The sequence below is a fragment of the Mirounga angustirostris genome, unplaced genomic scaffold (genome assembly GCF_029215605.1).
Source record: "Mirounga angustirostris isolate CCGP_5_RB_7025 unplaced genomic scaffold, mMirAng1.0.hap1 SCAF_13, whole genome shotgun sequence".
NCBI classification, from domain to species: Eukaryota; Metazoa; Chordata; class Mammalia; order Carnivora; family Phocidae; genus Mirounga; species Mirounga angustirostris.
The window spans coordinates 61,420,080-61,445,465 of NW_026991721.1; the positions used below are offsets into that span (position 1 = coordinate 61,420,080).

General features: G+C 44.0%; 1 protein-coding gene across 10 annotated transcripts in view; it reads right to left on the reverse strand.

Moving 5' to 3' along the window:
• DENND2B (DENN domain containing 2B) overlaps positions 1-25,386 on the reverse strand; it is a 150,054-nt gene that overhangs the window by 40,379 nt on the left and 84,289 nt on the right. For all 10 annotated transcript variants that reach the window (XM_045894190.3, XM_045894188.3, XM_064577076.1 and 7 more), the window contains one exon: positions 13,841-13,945. In XM_045894190.3, coding sequence (XP_045750146.1) covers positions 13,841-13,920 — 80 coding nt within the window. In that variant the 5' untranslated portion in view covers positions 13,921-13,945. The remainder of the gene's footprint in view (positions 1-13,840; positions 13,946-25,386) is intronic.

The window sequence follows — 25,386 nt, forward strand, 5'->3', positions numbered from 1 at the left end:
GTATTAAGTTCTTCACCAGGTTATGCTAGGCCAGTTCTTCTCAACAGAGGGTAAAAATATTATAAAGCCTTAGGGTTCACATTTCAGAGTAGCCACTAACAAGTTACATGACCTTGAGCCAATAGCTTTATCTCCTTAAACCTTAGATCTGTAAAATGGAGGTTAAAAGAACACACGTCTCAGGGGATTATTGTAAGGAACAGAGACAACACACATCAAGTGTTGAACCCAGTGGCTAACACATAGTACTCGGTTTTAGCTTGATAATTACTAATATTAACAAGGGGCTCACTATTCAAAATAATCACTTGGCAAACTTTTTCAAAGAGCTTACCTTTGTCCTTGGATTCTAAACATCTGGAGTGGAAGAGAAAGGGAGTAATTTAAAATGGCCATAAATCCTTTGCAGCTCATGATATCAAAAGGTGGATCCAATTTTTCTGCCCCTTAAATCTAGGTTTACCTTGTGATTTGCTTTGACCAACAGAATGGAGTAGAAATTAAACTAAGTCCCAAACTTGAGGCCTCAAGAGGCCTTGCAGAATCCCCCTTAACATACCTGGAATGCTACCCTGAGACTGTCATGTTAGGAAGCCAGTCTAGTCTTTTAGAGGATAAGAAGCCATGTGGAGCACAACCGAGGCCCCTACAGCCAGCAGCCAGCCCAACGTGAGCTGACACTTGGACCCAACTGAATCTGGCTACATGAGAGACTCCAGGAAAAACCAGCAGAGGGACTGCCCAGTAAACGCACAGAAACGTGAGAAGTAATAAAGTAATAAACTGTTCTAATAGTAAAATGATGCAGGTGGGAAAGGTCAGCCATGTGTATAATTGGCCTGCCCTATCCCAATGCAGAAATACTGCCCTGAACCTTCCATTCCCATGCCTCTCTCCTCCACTTGCGCACAGAGCAGCCTCCATGGTCTTGATGTTTGGATCTCACTCTCTCTACTAGGAGCTCTGGCCTGAGAATCTCCTCTGAGCACTCCCTGCAAATGGAGCTAGTTCTGTAATCCCAATAATAGAATCAGCTTCCATCAGTCTTTGCCCCAAGTGGAAGGAGGGCTCAGGACAACCTGTTAACCCAGAAAACAAGGAGCCTTAAGGGGGGCACATGATGGAGACTGGCGATGAGGATGCATGGTTCTTTGTGGCAGTGTTCCCATGGCAGGTGGCATCTCCTGAGCATGGATGGGAGGGGGTGCTCACTCACTCATACGTACCAATCCCCACTAGCTATCTTCCAGTTCCTCAAATGCAGGCTGGTAGTGAAGGATAATTGTCCCCTGTTGGACAGTGGGAAACTGTAGCCACATGAATGGTGGTGCCTGGATCCAAATACATACCAGGTGCTATTTTAGGCATCATGGATCAGCAGAGACTAAAATTAGACAAAGTCTCTCTATAGGTTATAGTCTAGTGGAAGGAGGCAGTGTGGCTTTATTTGTTTAGAGTGAACAGACAATAAACAAACCAACACTGAGAGATGGATATGGAGCCAATGAAGAAGAATAAAAAAGGGGAAAGGGAGAAAGATTCACAGTGAGGGAGATCAGGGAAGGCCCCTCTGCCGGGGACAATGTGAATATAGCCTTAAGGAAGTGAACAATGAGTTTATCCAGGGGACAAATGTTGTAGGCAAAAGGAGCAACAGGGCAAAGGCTTGAGGCAACTACATACTTACTGTATTCTGGGGGCAGCAAAAAGCCCAGTGTGGACAGAGTCGAGTGAGAAGAGGCAGAGGGCTGGAGATTAGTCAGAGAGGCACCAGAAGACCCTATGGACCAATAATAAGACTTGGGCTTTTACTCTGAGAGAGAAAGGAAGCTCTTGAAGGGGTATGAGCAGAAAAATGATATGCTCTGACTTCACATCAGAGAACGGAGTGCAGGGATGCAAGCATGGCAGCAAGGAGATCACCTAAAGGACACTGCAATAATCCAGGCAAGAGATTATTATGGCTTGGATTAGAATGGTAGCAGAAGAGATGAATCTATTTTGAGAGCTGTGCCAATAGGATTGCTGATGAACTGGATAAAAGGTATGAGAGACAAAGAGAAGTCAAGGATGATGTCAAGGTTTTTGGCCTGAGAACCTGATAGAATGGAGTTAGGGTTATAAACCTCATCTAGGAGTCATCAGCAGTATATAGATATTACTTAATACTATATGACCAAGTATGGCTAGTATCGAAAAGACAAGAAATAACAAGCACTGGCAAGCATATGGAGAAAGGGAACCCTTGTGCACTTTTGGTCGCAATGTAAATTTGGTGCAACTACTATGGGAAACAGTATGGAGGTTCCTCAAAAGATTAAAAATAGATGGGGGGATGGGCAAAACAGGTGAAGGGGATTAAGAGGTACAAACTTCCAGCTATAAAATAAATAACACAGAGATGAAAAGTACAGCATAGGGACTATAGTCAATAATATTGTACTACAAGACACTGTGGTGAGCATTGCATAATGTATAGAATTGTCAAATCACTATGTTGTACACCTGAAACTGGCATAATATTGTCTGTCAACCACACTTCAGTAATAAAAGACAGAAAACTATATGACTATATGAGCTCATCTAGGGAGTCAATAGCTACAGAAACCCAAGGCCTGAACTGGAGCTTTCCAGTGTTTCAAAGTCACATAGAGAAAGGAGTAACCAGTGAAGAAGATTGACTGAGAAGAGCATGTAATAAGGAAAGAAGAAAACCATGAAGACTGATGTCCTGAGACCTTCAAAAAATAGGGAGTGATCAACTGAGTCAAATTTGCTAACAATCAAGTAAGGGGAAGACTGAGAAACAGTTGATCATTAGATTTAGCAATGCAGAGAATGCTATGACCTTGGGAAAAGAGATTTTGGTAGAGAGGTAGGAAGGGAAGCCTGACTGGAAGGAATTCAAGAAAATGGAATGAGAAGTGGAGACAAAGAATTCAGGCATCTCTTTCAAAGGGTTTTCCTAAAAGGGGGAACAAGGAAATGAGGTGGTGGGTAGAGGAGAACGTGGTGTAATAGAAGCATTTTGTTGGTTAGCTTGAGCCAGGAGATATGACGCAGCATGTTTGAATGATGACTGGAATGATCCAGTTAGAGAGAAAAGCTGCCAATGCAGAACGAGAGAGGGCAAATGCAGGAGCAATGTCCTTAAGCAGGCAGTAAAGGGGATGGGGATCCCATGCCCATCTAGAAGCATTGGCCTTAGACAGGAGAACCCCTTTTGCTCTCATTCCCACCCACTTGGGCTGAATGTCTTTTCGCATGGTCTCATCCCTATGCTGTTCTATGCTTCCACCACTGGCCTTTACTGCCTCATGTTTTCCAATGCATTCCACAGAGAAGAGAAGAGGTCCAGATTTGTTCTTTGTTTCCCACTCCTTCAAGCATCTGTACCCAGCTCCTTCCTCAAACACACTGATGTACTTAATGACTGAGTCCTATCAATTCTATAACCTTCACCTTTCTCAGACCTGCCCCCTTCCTCCTCATCCCCTCTGCTACTGCTACTTCCTCAGTTCAGATGTGATCTTTCACCAGGACTCTTAAAACAATCTCTTAATTTCTCTCTCTGCCTTCAATCTTAATCCAGTTCTAGTCAGTCCTCTAATCTTCTGACATCTTTCTAAAACACAAAAATCTTCACGCTTGAAACTCCCCATTATCCACAGAAGGAAGTGCAAATTCACTGGCATGGATGACAAGGCCTCGTGATCTGTTCCCTATTTTCACTTTGTCATCTGTCTTTTCCTACATACAATCCCAAAACCACCCACATCAAACTCCCTGCTTTTCATGCCTCTAGGCCTTCACACATTGTTTGCTTTCCCTAGAATGTTGGCTTGTTCCCTTACATATCTCTGTAGCTCTGCTCTGGAATCTCTCTTCACCCTACCCCCTTTCATCCAGGTGGAGATGGCCAAGTTTTGACGCCTCCACTGCACCTGGAAAAATGTCTTACGGTACTTGTAACATGTTATTGGACTAGATTGTTTCCTCACTTGCCTCCCTTCCTAGACGATGAGTGGACCTAGTTGAAGGTGGTGATGGTGTCTTATTAATCTTGATACCCCCTACTCTTTGCACTGCATCTAGAATTTAGTAGGAATTAATATTTATATTGAATGACTAAATGAATGAATAAAAAATAAATAGTTAAAACCTAGGTCTCTTTATGCCTGCCCAGGATATTCACAGACGCCCCCCTACCTCCCCCTCTTTGTCACATATGATCTGAAAAACAACACAAAAAGTTACACAAAGCACTTAGTGCAGACCAGCATTGGCTGTCAGTTCCCAAAAATCTAGAAACCTGGGTTTCCTCTGGTCCCAGTTCCCTCACTTTCCAGATATGCTCCTGGAAAAGTCATCTAAATTCTCTGAGCCTCAGATTCTTTATCCATGAAACAGAAAAAACACTTGCTCTGAGTATCCATATATACTAGCTGTGTGGCTAAAATGATGTACAATTAAAAAGTGCTTGAACACCATAAATAGCTCCAGGGAGGTAAAAGAAATATAAAAGCAAATACAGCACAGCTAAGAGACACCTATGACTGTGCTCTGATCATCTTTTGCTCTTTATTCTAAAAATCCCAGGCTTGCCCCTGGGGAGGCAGATACTGAAACTGGGCACTCATGCCACCACCTTGTCAGCAGGCAGCCAGATCTGCTGCTCATCAGGCGTGGGTGCCAATACTGCAGCATGTGACTGGCCAAAACCAGCATTTACAGGAGAGGGAGTAAGACAAAAAGAAAAAAGGAGAAAGAGAGAAGAAAGGCGGGGGAGAATGCAAAGGAAATTTAAATGAAACAGAGGGGCATGAACACTCACATACAGACAAATATGTAAGACAACTGAGTAGAAAAGAGAGTATGAACTAAGGGTATGGAAAGAGGTATTTAAAGAAAAAGCAACATGTGCCGTATGTGTATAAACAGACAGAAAGTGAGAGTCAAAATGCAAAGTATGTGCCCTTCTCTCTGGTATTGTTTCATAAGAACACAACCCAACCCTTCACTTAGTGATCTGAGCCATTCTCCAGGAACACAGCAGTAAGCATTCATGCCAAGGGATGCCCCATATATTGCCAAGTGCACCCAAGAACTCTCTGGGAGGGAAGGCTATCTTTAGTCCTTGATGACAAGAGGTTTCTGAACTCAGCATGTTCTGGAGACAGGGCTTCTGAGTGTGTTGGTATCAGGAAGATGACCAAGTTGGAGCCAGTTAGGGAAGATTCCTATGGGTCCAAGAAATAGCCCCGGAGGTAACAAGATGGGCTGTGGATGCCATGAAGTGAGCCTGTCTGCAAATTAAGGTTATACGGAGCCCAGTTTCCAATATGCTTAGTCTCTACGAAACAGGTGTCTAGCCTGCTTCCCAATGAAACTGCCTGGGAGTTGGCCATTCACCATTCTAGGGCTGTTCAATGAAGGTGGGCCCTTGTTGACTCAGTGGACATCAGCATCCTCCCACCACACAGTGACTGCCCTAACTCTGGAGATGACATTCTCACTATATTCCCTCAAGGCCATTATCTGAGGCTCCCAAGGAGGAGAAAGGAGAGGAAGGCTTCTCCTGAGTCCCATTAGCAAGCCCAGAAGTTTGCTCCCCAGGCCAGAGCAGGGGCTCAGCTCAATAACTCCCACTGACATCCCACTCTGGGACATGGTCCTGATAAAAAGCCAAAGAACAGGGTGACACTCACAATTTGGCCTTCCTGTTCCCAAAGCAACCTCATCTCAAATGGTTGGAAGCCCTCAACAGGGTCCAGGATAGCCTCATCCTCCAAGTGGGGCTACATATGGACCACCATCTATAGAGACTCTTGAGGTCAGCCATAGCTTGTCAGAGTAAGTAGAATGGTAACTAGGGTCAGAGCAGAAACTGAGTCATCTTTTCACTTCCAAAAGTACATCTAAGAATCTACCAAAGCCATACCTGTCTACCTTCCAGCTGATTTCTAGGGAAGCACAAAGAGGATCAGTGAGCTCTTCTCTGGGTGGGAACCCCAAGTCCTCTAAGTAGTAGCTGCAATGAACACAAGAGTACTTACAAGACAGAAGTCCTCCCTGTGGCAGGTTAAAAATGATGCCTTACAGGAATATCCCCAAAGCCCTAGTCCAGTAAAAATGGGACTGCCCTATGAAGCAGAACCAGGTACTGTGCAAAGCCAACAGGGAGAGAAATGTAGTTCCAGGAAACCATATTAAAGATACTTGTAATGGTTTTAAAACATGGTCCCCCAATTTTTTGACATGCCTCCTATAAAAATCACCTCTTCTCTTGAATCTGGACTCTGCAACTGCTTGACCAATAGAATACAACTGAAATGAATCGGTGCCAATTTTCAGTCCCAAGCCTCAAGAAACCAGCAGCTTCTACTTCCTATCTCCCATGCTGTGAGGAAGCCCAGGCCATGTACCGAGGGTACATATAGGTGTTCTAACAGTCTCAGCTGAGGTTCCAGAAAGAGCTAACATCAACCCCCAGACATGAAGCAAGACACGTCTATGTGACACCAACCCCTAATCAATGAGTCACCTTACGCCTTAAAGTCTTTCCAGCCAAGATGCCAGACATCATGGAGCAGGGACCAGCCATCCCTGAAGTATTCTCTGAATTCCTAAGCCACAGAGTCTGTGAGCATAATAAAATGGTTGTTCTATACCATAAATTCTGGGGTAGTTATGTCGCAGTAGATAAGTGGAACAGTTTTTGGTACCTAGAAATTTAGTGCTGTTGAAACAAAATCCTAAATCACTGACTTGGGGACTGAGTGACAGGCTATCAGGAGAGGTTACAGGAAAGTAAGGAAAATGTTAGTAGAAGCTGGAGGGAAGGGGACCCTCGTAAATGTTGAAAAGTTTGGTAATTCTGTCCCCAGTGGCGACAAGGAAAATAGGAAATCTACCTAATTCGACGATCCAGCTTAAAGTATCTCCGAGCAATGCTGCAGGTGCGGTCCAACATCTAGCTGCCTACAGTACAAGACAGAGGAGAGGAGCCAAAAAAGGGACTGTTCCATTTTCAAGCAACACGGAAAGGAAACAGAAACGAGAGAGGGCTTTCCGGGTTAGAAAATAACACTTGTTTCTGTCTCTCTAGATAGGAAAAAAATTCTCAAATTAAGAAATGGCTTCCAGATTGTAGTGGCAGTTTTAGTGTGTGTGTGTGTGTGTGTGTATGCGCGCGGGTGTGTGAACTAATCAGACTGTACACTTTAAAAGGTTCAGTTCAAGTTTAATTATCTGTCAATAAACCGCTTTAAAAAAAAATCTAGAATAGGTCTAGTACTAAAAAATCTTTGTCAAGACCTAAAAAAATGGGGCGCCTGGGTGGCTCAGTTGGTTAAACGACTGCCTTCGGCTCAGGTCATGATCCTGGAGTCCCGGGATCGAGTCCCGCATCGGGCTCCCTGCTCGGTGGGGAGTCTGCTTCTCCCTCTGACCCCCCTCCCCTCTCATGTGCTCTCTCTCTCTCATTCTCTCTCTCAAATAAATAAATAAAATCTTTGAAAAAAAAAAAAAGACCTAAAAAAATGGTTTCAAGCATTCCTCTGAGAATCTTACAGACAGACAGACAAAAGGCCTTCTAATGATTTGAAGGGTGGGCCGTGCAGATCCTCTGTAAATGGTAAGGCTTCCAAGACTCGTGAGAACCCTTGTCCCCGAGCAGTCTCCCAGGGAACCCAATGCGGGAAGGGGCTCACCGTGAAGTGATCTGTACACGTGCCTTCTGTCCACTGCAGTGGGTTATAAAGGGATTCCGAAGAAACCCACCAAGTTTTAAATGAAGTATATCGGCTGGGACTGGGAAGCACAGAGACCATATAAAATGAAGGGAAGACTCTGGACATTTGAAATATTATGGGTATGAAGCCGACGGAGAAAACTACTCACCTGCACAAATGGGCTACTTTTGATTTTGATAGAAAAGGAAGAAGGAATCAGAGTCAGGGCAGAACCCAAAGCCCTAAGCGGGGAGCCAGAGACAAGGTAAATGCCTCCGAGGCAATAAAACCACGACTTAGCCAAGGCTTCGGTCACTTGTGTCTCACTGGATATAAGAATTACAATGGGCCAGTAACTGCTGCGTGGCCTCCGGTTTCCCCCTGTGTGAAGAGGGCTATCTACAGTGGTTATTCTGGGCCTGTCCCACCCGGGTATCTTGGGTGGCAGATACATATTCTCTCTAGTTTACAGGTCTTCACATCAAGAGAAATAGGATATTCTATGCTGTGAGGAAGCCCAGGCCATGTACGGGGGGTACATATAGGTGTTCTAACAGTCCCAGCTGAGGAACTGCACACAATGAGAGAAAGGGACTGCACCCAAAGCGTTTCATCTATACCTGAACCTGACTCACATGATGAGATCTTAGACTTCAAGCTGATGCCATTTACAAGATGAGACTTGGGAACTTAGGGGAGAGACTGAGTGTATTTCACATTGGGCAAGGATGTGAATATTTGTGATCAGAGGGCAGACTATGGCAGATTGCATTTTCCAAAGACAGTGATCATGACCTACCCCATCTCACATGTCCTAGCAATGTGAAGTGGATACTCCTCTCATCAAGTGGCAATTATTTTCCCTCGGCTTGTGTGATGTTGTGATTTATAATAAGAAATATAGAATTGGTCTTAGTCTCATTTCTGGCACAGAGTTCCTAAAACCCTTGGAATTGCCTAAGAGATGACAGTGATCAAGGTGTCTTTTGTCATGTTAATGAGTGACTTTTGGACTACACCTAAGCATGGGGGCTGTTTGCTGGGAAAACCAACCTTGTGATTAGAGGGTTGGAACTTTCAGTTGTTCTCCTCCCCAGAACTCCAGGGAGGGGAGACTGGCTGGAAGTTGAATCAGCCACCAATGGCCAATGATCTCATCAATCGTGCCTATGTAACTGAAGCCTCCATAAAAACCCAAAAGGGCAGGGTTCAGAGAAGTTCCAGGTTGGTGAATCAGAATGCTGCCGCATGCCACTATGCAAGGCCCAAGCTCCCCAGGACAAAAAATCCTTTGTTTGAGACCTCGCCCTATGTATCTCTTCATCTGGCTATTGATTCGTATCCATTAATATCCTTTGTAATAAACTGGTAATCTAGTGAGTAAATGGGTTTCCTGAGTTCTGTGAGCCACTCTAGTAAATTACTGAACCCAAGGAGGGGGTCGTGGGAACCTCTGATGTTTAGCCAGTCGGTCAGAAGCACAGGTAACAACCTGGCTTGAGATTAGCATCTGAGGCAAAGGGCAGTCTACAGGACTGAGCCCTTAAATTGTGGGATCTGATGCTCTCTCTGGTAGATAGTCTCAGAATCGGGCGCCTGGGTGGCTCAGTTGGTTAAGCGACTGCCTCCGGCTCAGGTCATGATCCTGGAGTCCCAGGATCGAGTCCCGCATCGGGCTCCCTGCTCGGCAGGGAGTCTGCTTCTCCCTCTGACCTTCCTCCCTCTCATGCTCTCTGTCTCTCATTCTCTCTCTCTCAAATAAATAAATAAAATCATAAAAAAAAAAAAAAGGATAGTCTCAGAATCAAGTTGAATTGTAGGGCACTGAGCTGGTGTCAGAGAATTGCTTAGTGGTACGGGGGAGCACCCTCACACACACCACCACGTTGGAATTGGGGTGCAGAGCTCTTTACCTTGAACTCAGGCAGAATTTTGTTCTCGCCTTAATCAACAGGGTAAAAAAGAAAAGACACCATGCAACTTCGGAGGCTAGGTCATTAAAATGTCATGCATTTCTGCCTAGTTCTCTTGAGATGCTCACTCTTGAAACCCAGACATCATGCTGTAAAAGCATGCAACCAACAGAGGCCACACATAGGTGTTCCGCAGCTGAGGCCCCAGCTGACTGCCAGCATCAGTGGTCAGACATGTAAGTGTACAAGTCTTCAGATAATTCCAGCCCCTAGCCACTGAGTCACCAATGCTGCGAGGAATAGAGACAAGCTTTCCCACCCTACCCAAACGGCGATTTGTGAGCAAAATAAATGACTGTTAATGTTTTAAGCCACTAAGTTTAGGACCGGTTGCTATGCGGCAATAAATAACCAGACAAATATTACTGACGTCACAGCTGGATTCTCGGGAGCATCTCAGGTAACAGGGGGCTAAAGCCACAGGTCCTCCGGACAGGTAGCCTGCCACACTCAGACAGGCTCTGCAGCACTATCTTTTACCCACAGCCACCACTCTCAGGAGATTTGCCCTATCTGCTAGCCCTTCCCCTCTTCCTGAAATCGAAGGCAGAGCGTCCAGATCGGTGCCCACTTTAGCAGTGGGACCCCAAGACCTCTCTGGACTTTACCATATTACAAACCAATGCCTTGCTCAGCCCGGAAACCTACAAATGTGAGTTGAAATTATGGTTCCACTGTCAGTTAACTGTGGGTTTTAGCTTCCTCGCATGTACCATCATGAAACTGAATGAATCCCAAGACCCCTCCAACTCTAACGTTCCAAAAGAGTATGTGCTGGGCCTCAAAGAGTTCCAACAGAGTAGGGGAAATAAGACCGCCATGAAAATCCACCCTATGAGGTACTATGTGATAAGTGCCATCTGGAGGCTCCAAACCACGGGTTCTAAGAGTGAATACAGAGGGGAGGGAAATCCTTCTTTGCTGGGTGGCTAAGAAAAGCACTGGGAAGGAAGTAACACTTGCATCTAGACTGGCAGAAATGTAAGGTTTGCATTAGACAACAGTGAAGGATAAGAGTAGAAAGAAAGACCAGGGCTTTTTATGAAAGCCTTACAAGCCAGGCCAAGTTTGACCATATCATACTTGACAATAGTTTTTGAGCAGGAAGATCCCAGGGATGTTTAGAGGGAGGTGAATGGAGTGGTACAATAAAACAACAGAAGGACCAAGAGAGCTAGCCTTGAGTTCTTTCTCCCGTTAGCTTTGTATTTGGAGGGAGCACCTCTCCCTTTCTACGTCTCAGCTTCCCAATCTGTAAAACACGTGGGTTCGACTGAATGAACTCTAAGGTTCCTTTCAGCTCTGCCCTTCTAAGAGTCTGGGGACTGAGTGGAAAGGGAGCCCAAAGTTGGTAAGACCTACGAGAAAGGTACTTTGAGGTACTATGAGGACTCAAATAGCACAGCAGCCTATGGTAGAAGAGGCTCCTCTCCCAGACAGCTAATCAACTGGTCAATAAATAGTTATCATCTTCCACATACCAGGCATTGTTCCAGGCTCAAGGGAGATGAAAAGACAACCAAGAAGTCTACACTTTTATAGGCACCCAGGTTTCTCACACCTCCATCCAGAGGCAAGGTTCCCAAACACAATACTGATAGCCTGAACCTCCAATGGGGCAGTGACCCGGATGCTAGAGGTTCACAGTGAAAAAGCTGTCCAGGAAATCAGCAGGCATGACGAGTCTTCTGAGAACTGCCCCTGCTGCCTGCCAGGCCTTACAGCACAAGTGAAATCTCCTGAGAGCAACACATAGCAAAGTTCACCCTGTTTAGGTGGCTGAATTAGCTTTAAACATAACACTTCCTTGTTTGCAAGTCACCACACTGCTTCTAGTCTCACCCCAGGTCATCAACACCAACATCATAAAACCTGGCTTCTGAAATCCAGGGGAGCTTGGAGAATCTCACCTCCCACTCCCAGAATTGGGATGCAGCCAAATCTTATGAGCTGGAGTGCGAACCATATGTAGGGAGGGTATATCTGGCAGCTGAGGGTGAAGCAACGTGCCCATGCTGCCTCATCAACAAAGAGAAAGGGAAACCTGCTCCAAAAGACCAAAACCTAGCACTTTGGTGGTCAAATGAAAAGGCTTAGATTTCCTCCTACATACCCTGCCAATCAAAACTGGGCTACAGAGGAAAAGGAAGGAAATATATTAGCAAAATACCCATAAAAGTCAAAAAGCAGAATGGAATACAGGATCTTTAACCCATACTGGCTCAGGTGAAGTCTCATTCAAGTTAAGGACACAAACGCAAATACCTATCTTGCCAGTTCCACAGGGTCCCATCTGCCCTTCCCACCAGTTTTCCATGCCCCAGAGTACCTCCTACCCCCAGAGTGAAACACAGATGCCTCTACTACCCCTGGGTTCCTCTGCCTCCATGTGGATGACGTGGGGGTCCCCAAAGCAGCCATCAAGTCAAACACCCAGCTTTCCCAGGCCCTAGCACCCTTCCACTCCCCAACCAAAGTTCCCAATACACCAAGGAGTCTTTTCCCACTGAGACCCCTGGGCTAGTGATGATAAAAAAAAAAAGGGCCTCAGGTCACTGCGAAACATCTACTGAAAGGTCAGACTAAGAGATTCAGGTGCCAAAGTCGTTAATACAGGTTGTACATGCCTTGAAGAAAGAGAAAGGATCATTCCTCTTTCTCCCCCATTGTCCACCACAGAGCCTGGTGCCTGAGAGGAAAGCCCTCAGAGCTCACTGACAATGACTTCCTAAATGAACTGGTGATTTACTGCCCTCCTCAGCCCAAACAGCAACTCCCAGATATGGCTGGGGGTGAAGACAGCCAGCAAACCCACCAGATGACACTTTCAAAATATCACCCACGGTCCAGCAGTAGCCTCTGAGAGAAGGATATAGCTAGCCACAGAGGCCTGGGACTCCATGCCAAAAGTCCAGGAAAGAAAATTGGAAGGAAAGCAGAAATATGGCAGAAAGGAAGGGAAATGAAGACCTAGAGGGGAGGCTGGAAGAATGCTTTTTTAAGGCACATCAGAGGCTCAGATATTTACAAACATCATCTATCATGTTATGATGGCAAGCATGCCGGGAAGCTAAAGGAAGAGCAATTTTTAAAAATATTTAAAACATGTAGGTACATATTCCAAATAGAAACAGGTACTTGTTGGTGGTCCTGATTCTGCTTTGTGACTTGATGTAAAACCTGCTTCTCCCACTCTAACCCCCACATAGTGGAAATTGGGCAGGGGGGAAGAATATTTTAAAAAGTTAGGCCTTGACTCAAAATTGAGAAGCCCTGGTGAGAGCTATACATCCATCTTCCAGTTCTGGCAACTTTTATCCCATCATAGGAAGGGAGTTAACATTTATTGAGAAGCTTTATGCCAAAAACTATGCTAAGCACTGACATATATTATCTCATTTAATCCTCACAGCAACTCTGTGAGATACTTACTATTATTATTACTTCATAGATGAGTATCCAAGATTTTGGAGGGCATAAGAAAATGCCCTGAGATCTTACTATTTGGGGAGTAGAGCTTGGGTTTGAAGCCAATTGTTTATGATTTCAAAATCTGTGGTTTTTCTATCATTCTACATTCTACTTTTTAAAAAAAGACCAAACCAGGAAAGTGGATTATAGCTGACACTGACTAAAATTCCCCAAGCTGCTTTGTTTACAGCCCAGCCTAAATTCTTGTAGAACTAGACTTCTGCCTGCAACTTGTGCTAACATGCATAACTGTCTCCCCACCCCGACCCCCAGTGTGGTCAACCTCCCTCACTACAGTGTAGCCTAGCTCAGGCACAGGCCCAAGCTGTCCCATCTTAAGGAAAAGGATATAGCCAGGAGAATGTCAGCTGCTTCTTGCTGGCTCCATTCCTGGAGCTCTAGGCTCCTCCAACAGCACAAAGCAAAGTCTGTTTTAGGGTCCCTTTGCTTTCTCCTATGGACACTTATAGAACTGGGAAATGGCATAGATATTAGAGATGGCTTTTGCTTCATAGTCAGCATGAGCTGGGCCCAGATCATTCACCTGGACAACTGTCAGAGTCTTGATGATAAGCATTTATATTTTGCACCCAAGCCATTTGGTTGCCTCTTGATGCCACCCTCCAGTGAACCCCACTTCCCTAGAAGTGCTCCCCTACCCACCTGCTCAGAGTCCCCCGAGGGGCCTTAGTGCCTCCAGCTCCATGGGTGATGCTGGAATTCTTGTTGGCAGTCATGGTCATTTCTGCTCTCTGCAAACCCAGAACCCTGCAAAGAAATCAAGGCCTATTAGCCAAGTTTCCACAGGCAGCCAAAAGTACCTCAAGCATTTCCAGATGACCTCCAAAACTGCCAAGAGGGTTTCTGTGGCAGGTAGCAGGAACCACTTTCCCACATAGATTTAATTCCATGTGTTATAGCTTAAGAGCCTCAAGGGATCCCTGATCTGGGTTAGGCAATGAGTCTGTGAGCTAGCAGATAACTTATCACTTCACAGAGAATGACAAAACTCCATTTCCATCCTACCTCTTCTCATTTTTTAAATATTCCCAAACTTCAAGCGTGCCATAAAGCCTTGGTAAATTCCATCCTATTTGTATACCTCCTGAATAACTATTGATTCAGTGTTTTTCTTGAAACAACTTGAAACTAACTTGCTTATCTTAAAAGATATAACCTTGTTCTATACAATTAATCATTTAGTCACTCAACAAATATTTACTGAGCACCTATGTCCTAGGCACTGCCATCCAACAAAGAATGAAACAAAGTCTCTGCCCTTCGGGAGATTCATTACAGGAAAAACAAACAATAAGCCTGCACATGTCACATGTGTGTGATACATCAGTGTACATTTATGTATAATTTGTATGGTGATGATAAGTGGTATGAAGAAGAAAATGAAGCAAGGTAGAGGAAGAGTGAAGAAGGTCTGTTATTTGAAAGAGAAGGTTCAGGGAGGAATATTCTAATAGAGTAACATTCGAGCTAACACCATAAAGTTATGAACTATCATATTTTTTCTAATATACATTATGGTATTTAAGTACTGATGAAGTGAAAAATGTCCATTCATGTACCATACAGAGTTAGCAAATATATCATTATCCTTTAGGGAACATCATTTTATGTTAAAATAATAAAAGGAAGAAAAAGGTTAAAACTTAAGAGTACATCCAGATTGGAAAGGAAGAAGTAGAATTATCTCTTATTTGCAGATGATATGATCATATACGTAGAAAATCCAAAGGATTCCACTAAAAAACTTTTAAACAAATATATAAAGTCAGGCAAGTTTGCAGGATACAGAGTAATATTTTAAAAATCAATTTTACTTCTAACCACTGGCAATGAAAAATCTGAAAATGAAATAAAAAAATTCCATTAATAATTTCAGCAAAAAACCCCCAAAAACCTTAGTATTTCTAAGAATACTTAGAAAAATACTTGGGAATAAGTTTAACAAAAGAAATGCAAAGCATGATTATTGCAAACTATAAAACATCATTGAAAGAAATTAAAGAAGACACAAATAAATAGACATCCCATGTTCATGGATGAGAAAATTCAAAATTGTTAAGATGGCAATATTCGCCAAATTGATTTATAAATTGAACAGAATATCCATCAACTGTAGAAACTGACAAGCTGGTCCTAAAATTTTATGGCAATCCAAGGGATCCAGAATAGCCAAAACAATCTTAAAAAAGAAGAATAAAGTTAGAGAACTCAGACTAATTTCAAAACATACTACAAAGCCACAGTAATCAAGACAGTGTATATACACATAAGTATAGAAATAGACATCAAGGGAATAAAATTGAGAGTCCAGAAATAAACCCAAATGTTCATGGTCAATTGATTTTCAACAAAGATGCCAAGACTATTCAATAGGGAAAGAAGTCTTTTCAACCAATGGTGCTGGGACAACTGGATATTCATATGCAAAAAATAAAGTAGGACCCTGACCTCATACCAAAAAAAAAGGAAAACTGGATCTCAGACCTAAATGTAAGAGTAAAAATTTACAAAAGCAAAGCCTAGAAGAAAACAGGGGTAAATCTTTGTAACATCAGATTAGGCAATAGTTTCTTAGATATGACAACAAAAGGACCAGCAACAAAAAAGACATAAACTGTATTATACCAAAATTAAAAACCCTTGTGCTATAAAAATACCACCAAGAAATTTAAAAGACACCCACAGATGGGGGGAAATTATTTGCAAATCATGTATCTGCTAAGGAGCTGTATCCAGAATGTATAAAGAATTCTTTCAATTCAATAATAGAAAGACAAATAACCCAATTAAAAACTGGACAAAGGATTTGCATAGGCATTTCTCCAAAGATATAATATCATCCAGTCAGCTGATGAAACAATCACTAGTCATCAGGGAAACAGAAATCAAAACTACAATATAGTATTATACTTCACACCCACCAGTATGGCTATAATGAAACAGACAGATAAAAACAAATGTTAGTAAGGCTGTGGAGATACTGAAACCTTCATTTATTGCTGGTGATAATGTACAATGGTGCAGCCATTTTGGAAAACAGTTTGGCAGTTCAGAAAAGTTGTACACAGAGTTACCATATGACCTAGCATGATCCACTCCTAGGTTTATATCCAAGAGAAGTAAAAATACTGTGTCCACACAAATACCTGTACACAAATGTTCATAACAGCATTATTCATAACAGCCAAAAAGTGGAAACAATCCAAATGTCCATCAGTGGATGAATGCATAAACAAAATGTGATACATCCATACAATGGAATATTATTCAGACATAAAAAGGAAGGAGAAGTACCAATACATTCTACAACATGCATGAACCCTGGTGCCATTTTTACAAAATGTAGAGAATAGGCAAATCTGTAGAGACAGAAAGTAAATTAGTGGTTGCCAAGGTTGGGTTGAGAGTGGCAGAATAGAGAATGGCTGTGATCAGTATGGGTTTCTTTTTGAGGTGAAAAAAAAGTACTGGAATTAGATTATGGTGATGGTTGCACAACTCTGTGAATAAACCAAAAACAACTGAAATGTATGCATTTTACAGTATGTGAGTTATATCTCAATACAGCTGTTAAAATAAAACTTAAGGGCAAAAAAAATTTTTTTAAGTGCCTTGGAGAGTGGATGTGAGGGAGAACACAATTGAGACACCAAGCATATTTCCAGTGTGAATGTACACTCTGGCCTGGACTAACACCCCTTCATGGAAGCTGAATAGCAGTTCTCACTCTGACTGGCATTCCCATCACAATGACCAAAATGAAGTGCATTTGGATGTGAGAGTTAAACATATTTATTTACAGCCACTGAAGACCTTAATCCTAGAGGCCATCTTACTTATTAATAAGTGATTAGTCTCAACGACAAGAAAACCAAACCTGAGCCTCACTTCTATCCTTCATAAAGTAGAGAAAAGCCTTCTCTACCTGTCGGGGGAGAAAAAATCTTTATAAACCTAAGTATACAGTGATGATGGTGACGATGATGATAATAATGAGGATGAGGAGAAGTCAATCCTGCCACCCGAGCATCTGTGCACACTGGCTCTCATGAGATCTTCTTTATCTGCCCCAGCCCAGTGCCAAGTTAAGCTTTTGGCATATGGCTGTGTGTGCACTAGAAAGAAGGGGGAGAAGAGGCAGCCTCTGGAAGCTTTCCCAGGCCGGTTCTCAGGGTCCTCAGGGAGCACAGTGTTACAAGGAATCAACTGGCTAAGCATCAGCTTTCAACTGTGCCCATGGTAACAATGGTCACAATAACCATCATAACCCATCAAAACAACACTAGACATGCTCTAGCGGCTCCAGGGCAAGTCCTCAGGGAAAGGGCAGAAGATCTGTGGAAAGACCAGAAACTGAAAGATATTAAAATAACATGATAAAAAATATATTCTTTCTTTCCCCGAATTTCCAATCTAAGGAGGGTGGGCCCACTGCTCAGAAATGCTTTTATGTAGTTGAGTATGAGAACACAGAGTCAACTTAGTAAGAAGGAAAAGTACAGATGACTCTGACATTTGCTTGGGCCGAGAAGAAAAATCCTGTGAAGAGGTAACCATGAGAGGAGTGGACCAAAATTTTGTGTGTGTGTGTGTGTCTTTTTTTTTTATTCTTATGTTAATCCCCATACATTACATCATTAGTTTTAGATGTAGTGTTCCATGATTCATTGTTTGTGAGTGGACCAAAATTTCTACAAGGCTCATGGCAAGGATTCTTGATCACACTTCTGCAAGAGCCCAGCTGCAATTCTCAAAAGTAGCCTAGGAGTTCAGGCATCTTGGGCAGGCACTGCTGAGAACCCCAGACAGGCCCACTCAGTAAGAACAGAGATGCCAACTTGTCATCCTTCCTCCCACCTGCACTCTCTAGGCCAGGTCTATCAGATCAGGCAATAATCTAAGGGTTTGAGGTACTAAGGACCAGGCTAACTCTTTACACCTGAAGCTCAGACTTGCGTACTGCACATGGCTGGCTTTCTGGGGGACACTGCTTCTTCCAGGGCCCTAAGAGCAACTCCAGGCTCTCAGGTATGCTTTCAGCCTGACGCCTTAACTAGCCTGACTGCAAGGAGAGAAGATGCTCTAGTTAGGAAAAAATACCCACTGGGCATGGAGCAGAGAAGGGGGCTGAGAGGCTGTTTCGCTAGTTTTCAGGCCCATCGATGGCAGAAACTGCATGTTTAGAAAACGAAATTGTTCAATTAGCATCTACCACCAGTCACGAGTTGCTCAAAAACCCAGCTCTGACAAATTATAGACAACCATCTGAAGAGTCAGGACTATCCAGAAAAAGGACTACAGTAAGGTATTCCTAGACTTGTTCTACAAACTCTGCATTGAGACAAAGAAACCACCATCCCAGGTACTTGAGGTCCAGTGGGAAGAACACCTGACTTGGGGTCAGATAACTAATTCTAACCCTGCCTCTCTCAACTGATAGTTAAGTGACACTGCACAAGTGAGTTTCAAAGACTCAACTTTCTCACTATAAGAGCAATAATAATAACATGACCTACCTCATGTGATTTCCTGGCACACAGAAGTTTAATAAATGGTTTTTCTTCCAGATCATGCTGCTGTAGGTATTTGGAAAGCAACCAGTCCATTCCCGACCTTGAGTCATTTTCAAATTCCCTGTTACTACTGTCATTCAGTCTATTTGCTCTACGCAAGCACTGTGCAAGGTACTAGGATATAAAAACGTTCAGACAGTCCCTGCCCTGGAGGATATAAATATAAAGGGAGAAAAGTCAAGTAAAAAGTGGACCCCAGGAATGCTTCATAGGGAGGTGACATTTGAAGTAAACCTTAACCTATTTGCTACCCACAGTAAGAGGACCTAAGGAAAAGCAAAGGTACATTTATTAAGACATGTTCCTACATTCTTTATGTAATAGCTGAAGTTATAAGCACTTCACAAGTATTAAATCATTTAATCCTAGTAACAACCCTAAGAAGTAGGTACTATTATTATTTACATGTTACCAAGGAAACCAAGGTACAGGGCAGTTAAATAGCTTGCCTCGAGTCACTTGGCTAGAAAGTGGCTCGGCAGGAACTTGAGCCGATAGCCGGCACCAGCGCCCCAGCTTGGAGCCATGACTCTGTATTACCTCTAATCATCTGCGAATTCAGCTCTCACAGCTCTGCAAGGTAATGACGATACAGGCCCATTTTTCCAATCAGAAAATTTAGGGTCAGAGAGATTAATGACTGGCCCAAGATCACTCACCTAGTGAAGGAACAGAACAGGAATGTGGGTCAGCATCCACTCACTCTCACATCAATGGGGCACTTGTTAAAAATAGAGTCCCAGGCCCCACCTCCACCTCCTGAATGGAAATCTATAGGAGTGGGGCCTAGGAATTTGCATTTTAAGCTAGTTTATATCGCCGAAAGTGTGAAAGCTTGTGTCCTACTGCTTTCTGAGGACTTGGAAAGGTACAAAGGGTCACTACTGACCGTCTTCCTAAGGTTTCCGAGCTATAAGCAAATGAAAGATGGATGTTCGTTCAGTCCCTCTTCGTCCTCCCACCCCTCAGCTTCTTCCACCCTGCACAGGAACCACCGACCCTCAACAACAAAGGAGCAGGTCCAACACGAGGTCCAGTGAAAGCATTACCAATGTCTCCTCTAAACAGTTCCTCAATTTTCAGGTGTGCTCAGTGTTCTTGCATCTCAGAACAATTCTTCCTGCCACCCACCTCTAGTAGCTAACATCTGCTTCTGCACTTTCTCCTCACTTTCAACTCCAGCTGTAAAAAAAGTTTACAGCCGAAGACATAAGCTGATGGTTTGTAAGAGCAAAAATATGTCTCATCTGGCCTTCTCTTTATTTTTAAGAAATTTGGATTAGTTATCAAACATTTTAAAAAGCGTGTGGGTACAAATAAAATACAAATAAAAAGATTCTGGCCTTTCTCTTGAAAAATTAGAAAATCTGACGTCACTGTCTGCACCAGCAACAGTTGGCTAGGCTGAGTAGAAGTGGCCCATTTAGATGCAGCAAGCTCTCCAATTTACGGCTGTCCCTCCCCACCCAGTGCCTGCAGCTGGCCAGCTTTACTCAGCTCTCTGACCTGACTCTCGGTCAGCAGGTGAGTGCTGCAGCCCTAGCCTGAGTCCCAGCAGGGGAGGGTTAAGAGGTACTGTACCAGGAGCATGCTCCCTGTGGAGCATCCACAAGAAGCCTCTGGACAGCTGGGCCTGCACAGTGCAGGGAAGAAGAGTCTATTCTAGTACAGGGCACCGCTTCTTAGCCACTTGAACCGCCCCCCCGCCCCGCACCATCTATTCTCCTCACTGCCACTGGAGGAAAGACCTCTGAAAGGCTCCCAACTTTTGCTCAGGCCAGCCTTCATCTTGCAACTCTCTCTCTCCTGCTCCTTCTCCCTATAATCCAATCCCATGACCACAAATGTTCTCCAGGAAGGGCCAGATCAAGTCAGGCTCTGAAAAGCATACCTTCTGAGGGATGCCCAACCTCTAAGAATGAACCTTCCTATCCTAGAGCAAAAAAATGTTGCCCTTGGTTAGGTGATATTTCTAAATGTCTGTGTGATACTGTTCCATGGGCCTAACTGTGGACGTGACAAGATGCTTTGCCCCTGAAGGAGGAGACATTTGAACCCTGAGAGTAAGCATTTGGAAGGAAGCCTCCCATTCTGTTGGGGTTAAAGTTGCCATGTAGAGGAAACACAGACCCTGCCAAGCACTCTGCTTTACTAGTCCAGGTAAGAAGTCAAGACACCCAACAAAGGAAACCTCTAAACCACATGAGAGAATTTCTGCTAACAACTACATTCCACTAATTTCTTAAGCAATCTCCCCTGTGGAAGTGGCAGCCTGGAGGGAAGGAAAAGGTGGGAAAGGGAACAGAGCTCTATGTGTGCCCTGAGAACCTGGAGACTGCAGAGCTCTGTACAGCTGTAGTCTGACCACGGTGAGGTCAACACGCCTACTCCCCCAGCCCAGGGAACACCCACTCGGACCCTCTTTCCCTTCTTACTGACTCCCCCCTGCAACCTTTTCTCATTGCTGGTCCTTGGCCAAGAAAAGGACTAGACAAACCAGCAGCTACCCCAGAGGAGGGCTTAGGCCTTTAATTTTCTCCTTCAAGAGTCCCAGCAACCAACACCGGCACTACCAGCTTCAGGGAGGGTCATCATTAGAATGAGTTCTTTTTTTTTTTTTTTTGAATAGAAAGTTTTATTTTTGATATATTCAAATTTATCAGGATTTCACATTATGATTCATACTCCCCTCCCCATCCAAAGTCATTTTATTGTCATAAAATATCTCTCTACATTTTTTCTATTAACTTTATTTATAGTTTTCTTATGATCAATTAGTTATTGTTCCCAATTATTACTCACCTCTTCAAAAACAATATCATTAACCCTAACCTTGCCATGAGTTCTTTTTTTTAATCTTTCTCTGACTTTTTTTAATTATAATGTTAATCACCATACATTACATCATTAGTTTTTGATGTAGTGTTCCATGATTCATTGTTTGCATATAACACCCAGTGCTCCATGGAGAACGTGCCCTCCTTAATACCCACACCAGGCTAACCCATCCTCCCACCCCCTCCCCTCTAGAACCCTCAGTTTGTTTCTCAGAGTCCATAGTCTCTCATGGTTCTTCTCCCCCTCCAATTCCCCCCCCTTCATTCTTCCCCTCCTGCTATCTTCTTCTTCTTCTTTTTTTTTTTTAACATACAATGTATTATTTGCTTCAGAGGTACAGATCTGTGATTCAACAGTCTTGCACACTTCACAGCACTCACCATAGCACATACCCTCCCCAGTGTCTATCACCTAGCCAACCCATCCCTCCCACCCCCCACCACTCCAGCAACCCTCAGTTTGTTTCCTGAGATTAAGAATTCCTCATATCAGTGAGGTCATATGATACATGTCTTTCTCTGAATGACTTATTTCGCTCAGCATAACACTCTCAGTTCCATCCACGTCGTTGCAAATGGCAAGATTTCATTCTTTTTGATGGCTGCATAATACTCCATTGTATATATGAGTTCCTTTTAACTACCCAAACCAGAGTTCTCAAAAGGGTGAGTGTTTGAGTCTTTCCTTCTCTCTGGCAGATGTCCTGGCCTTGGGCTAAGGTGGCAACGGCTGTGTCTCCCTTTCCTGTCTCTGCCTGGACTAACAGCTCACCCGCTCAGCCTCTCTGCTGTTTGGCATTCCTAGTAAGTTCAGCCATACTGCTCTCCTGCCATGCTGGCCCCCTCTGTCCCCACATGGCTGAGAAAGCTAGAGGGCAATTTTAGCTAGTTCTTCCCTGATGCTCAATTTAATGTTAACTGACTTGTTAACTGATGACAAAAGAGGGTCCCCAGAGAGTCAAAAGCAACGGTGATAAAGGGCCCTAGAAATTCCACACTGGCCATATCCTTCAAAGTGCGCTCCTTCTCTTCCCAAAGTCACAGCTGCTATAAAACCGATGAAAGGGAGTTTTCCAACTGTGGCTGCCACCCAGTCAGACTGTCAATGGCAGGCCTTTCCCTCCCACCCCTCAGCCGATCTTGTCCACCTCAGGGCTTTCAGTCAATCTTCTCACAAGTGTCCCTATTACTTTCCGGAACGCTACTGCACTAACAGGTTCCCATCCAACACACCCACAAGGAGAGGCTGTTCTGGGAAACCTGCCTTCATCTCATTCACGTGGGCTTCTCCTCCTTCATCCCCCTCTTCCTTTTCTGATTCATTTCTCACTGGTTATCTGCACACAACCTGTCTTTGGCTCTGCTGTGCCTAAAAGCAAGGGTTTCCAAGGGAAAGGGGACAAAGTGGGCTCAGAGGTTGGATGGGTGGGCAACAGAAGCTTTAGAAAGGGAGCCAGGAACGATTTTCTCCCCTCTATCCCATACTTCCCTCCAAAATGCCAGACCCTGTTTCTCTGTCACTACTTCTATATACCTTCTACCCTAGAGCGTCTCCATTCCAGCCCCAGGTCCTGGGATTCTAGATCCAGAAAACCCTTCAAGCAAAAATGTCAAGGGGATTATGAGCTTCGTCAAGTGGCGAGGAACTGAGATTTGTTTTGCTGGGAAGTCAAATTTTACAGGTCCTGGTGAGGCTGAAATCCTCCTCAACCAGCCATGGGGAAAAGATGGGTTTTTTTCTGTTGTTGTTGAATAATAATCAGAAAAAAATTAAGCTCTTTCCATCTCTTCACTGTCCATTCATCACTCCCACATCCTCTTTCCCAACCCTCCTCCTCAACCTCAAAGAGGCCTATAAGTTTGGGTTTTCAACCTCAACTATTTTCAGTCCCTTTTCCTGCCAGATGGTCCTTCTCCACTTCAGTACAGATTCTGTGGAGGTTGGAAGCTGGGTTTAAATGTTTCCTGAAAGCCTGAAAAGGGGTGAGGGCTTGTTAGGCAATTCTAGGCAAAGGAAATCTGGTGGCTTCCAAGATAGTTTTAGAAAAACCCAGACACGGTCTGGAAACTCAGCCTCTCAGGAAGCAGCTGATCCCAGCTCTGCCAGGACAATGGAGACTACTCTGTCCGATGACTTGGCAACACTTGAAAAAAGAAAGTAGAACAGAGGCTTGCCCCACAAAGAGCCCTGCTCCTGAGGGCTAACCACTGCCCTCTTTAGCTTTCGTGAGAAGAGCCTGTGGTCCTGTCATCATGATGCCGATTCAAACCGATCTCACACCAGCGCCTTCCCTCTGGCCAGCTACAGTCGTTGCCATTTCCTGCGCATGCCAGGGACGTTCATGCCTTCAAGGTTTTGTTCAAACGATTCCTTCTATCTTAATGTCCTCCTCCCCCATTCTTTCTTAAATATTCATTCAAATGTCAACTTCTTCTGAAGCCTTTCCTGATCCTGAATCTTGACCTCCTTCTCACCCCTCCCACGCTCAGCCAGTCTAGCTGAACTCAACCTGACCAATGGCAAGATGCCTCCCCTGCTCTAAAAAACAAACCACCCACAAGCCAACTTTCTCAGAAGGGGACTAGGAAATAGTAAGGACCAAAGGGATTGGCCAAGTCTCAATATTGACATTCTCCTATCTGTAGCATAGGGAGAAGACCCCACCTCTATAATGAGAAAGAACATGGAGACCAACAAGAAGCCATCTACAAGAAACAGAGGATATTCAGAACCAAGAGGGAACACACCTGAGGTCTCTAGGCAATGGGTTAGTTTTTCCCCAACTCTCAGCCTTCAAACCTTTTCCCTTGTCCTTAATCTTCTGATTTTGCTTCCTGTTTCACTGAGAAAACAGAAACTAACAGAACACACCCTCACAAAGCTACCACCGACATCAGTGCAGATCTTGTCACTTCTCTGCTGAAAACCCTGACATGGCTCCCAATCACTCCAAGTAAAAGCCAAAGTCATTACAATGACTCACAAGGCCCTCATCAGCTGGGGCCCTATGATTTCTTTGACCTCATTTCAACTACTCTTCCCCTTACTCTTTCCACACCACTCCCACTGTCCCCTTGTCACTTCCTCAAACAGATGAGGCACAGTGCTACCTCAGGGCCTTCATACCTACTGTGCCCTGTAACTAGGGCACACCCCCTGAGAGAGCCCTCTCCCTCTTCTCCCAGGACTTTGGTCAGATGTCACCTTCTTAGGGAGGCCTTCCCTGACCACACTGTAAAAAATTAGTATTAACAAAATTGCTACTAAAAAACCTTCCTCCGGGCGCCTGGCTGGCTCAGTCAATAGAGCATGCAACTCTTGATCTGGGGGTTGTGAGTTTGAGCCCCATGTTGGGTGTGAAGATTACTTAAAAATAAAATCTTAAAAAAAAAAACAAAAAACCAGGGGCAGCTGAGTGGCTCAATGGGTTAAGCATCAGACTCCTGATTTCAGCTCAGGTCATGATCTCAGGGTCATGAAATCAAGCCCCACATCAAGCCCTGCATCAGGCTCCACACTCAGCAGGGAGTCTGCTCAAGATTCTTTCTCTCCCTCTCCCATTGCCCCTCCCCCTCCCATACTCTCTTGCACAAGCGCTCTAAAATAAATAAATAAATCTTAAAAAAAAAAACCACAAAAAATGAAAAAACAAAAAACCTTCCTCCATCCTGTTGTCCCTCAGCACTCCTATTCCCCCTTTTCTGGTTTATTTTTCTCCATATCATTTACGGCCACCTAAAATACTACTTTTCTCTTCCACTTATTATGTTTATGTAA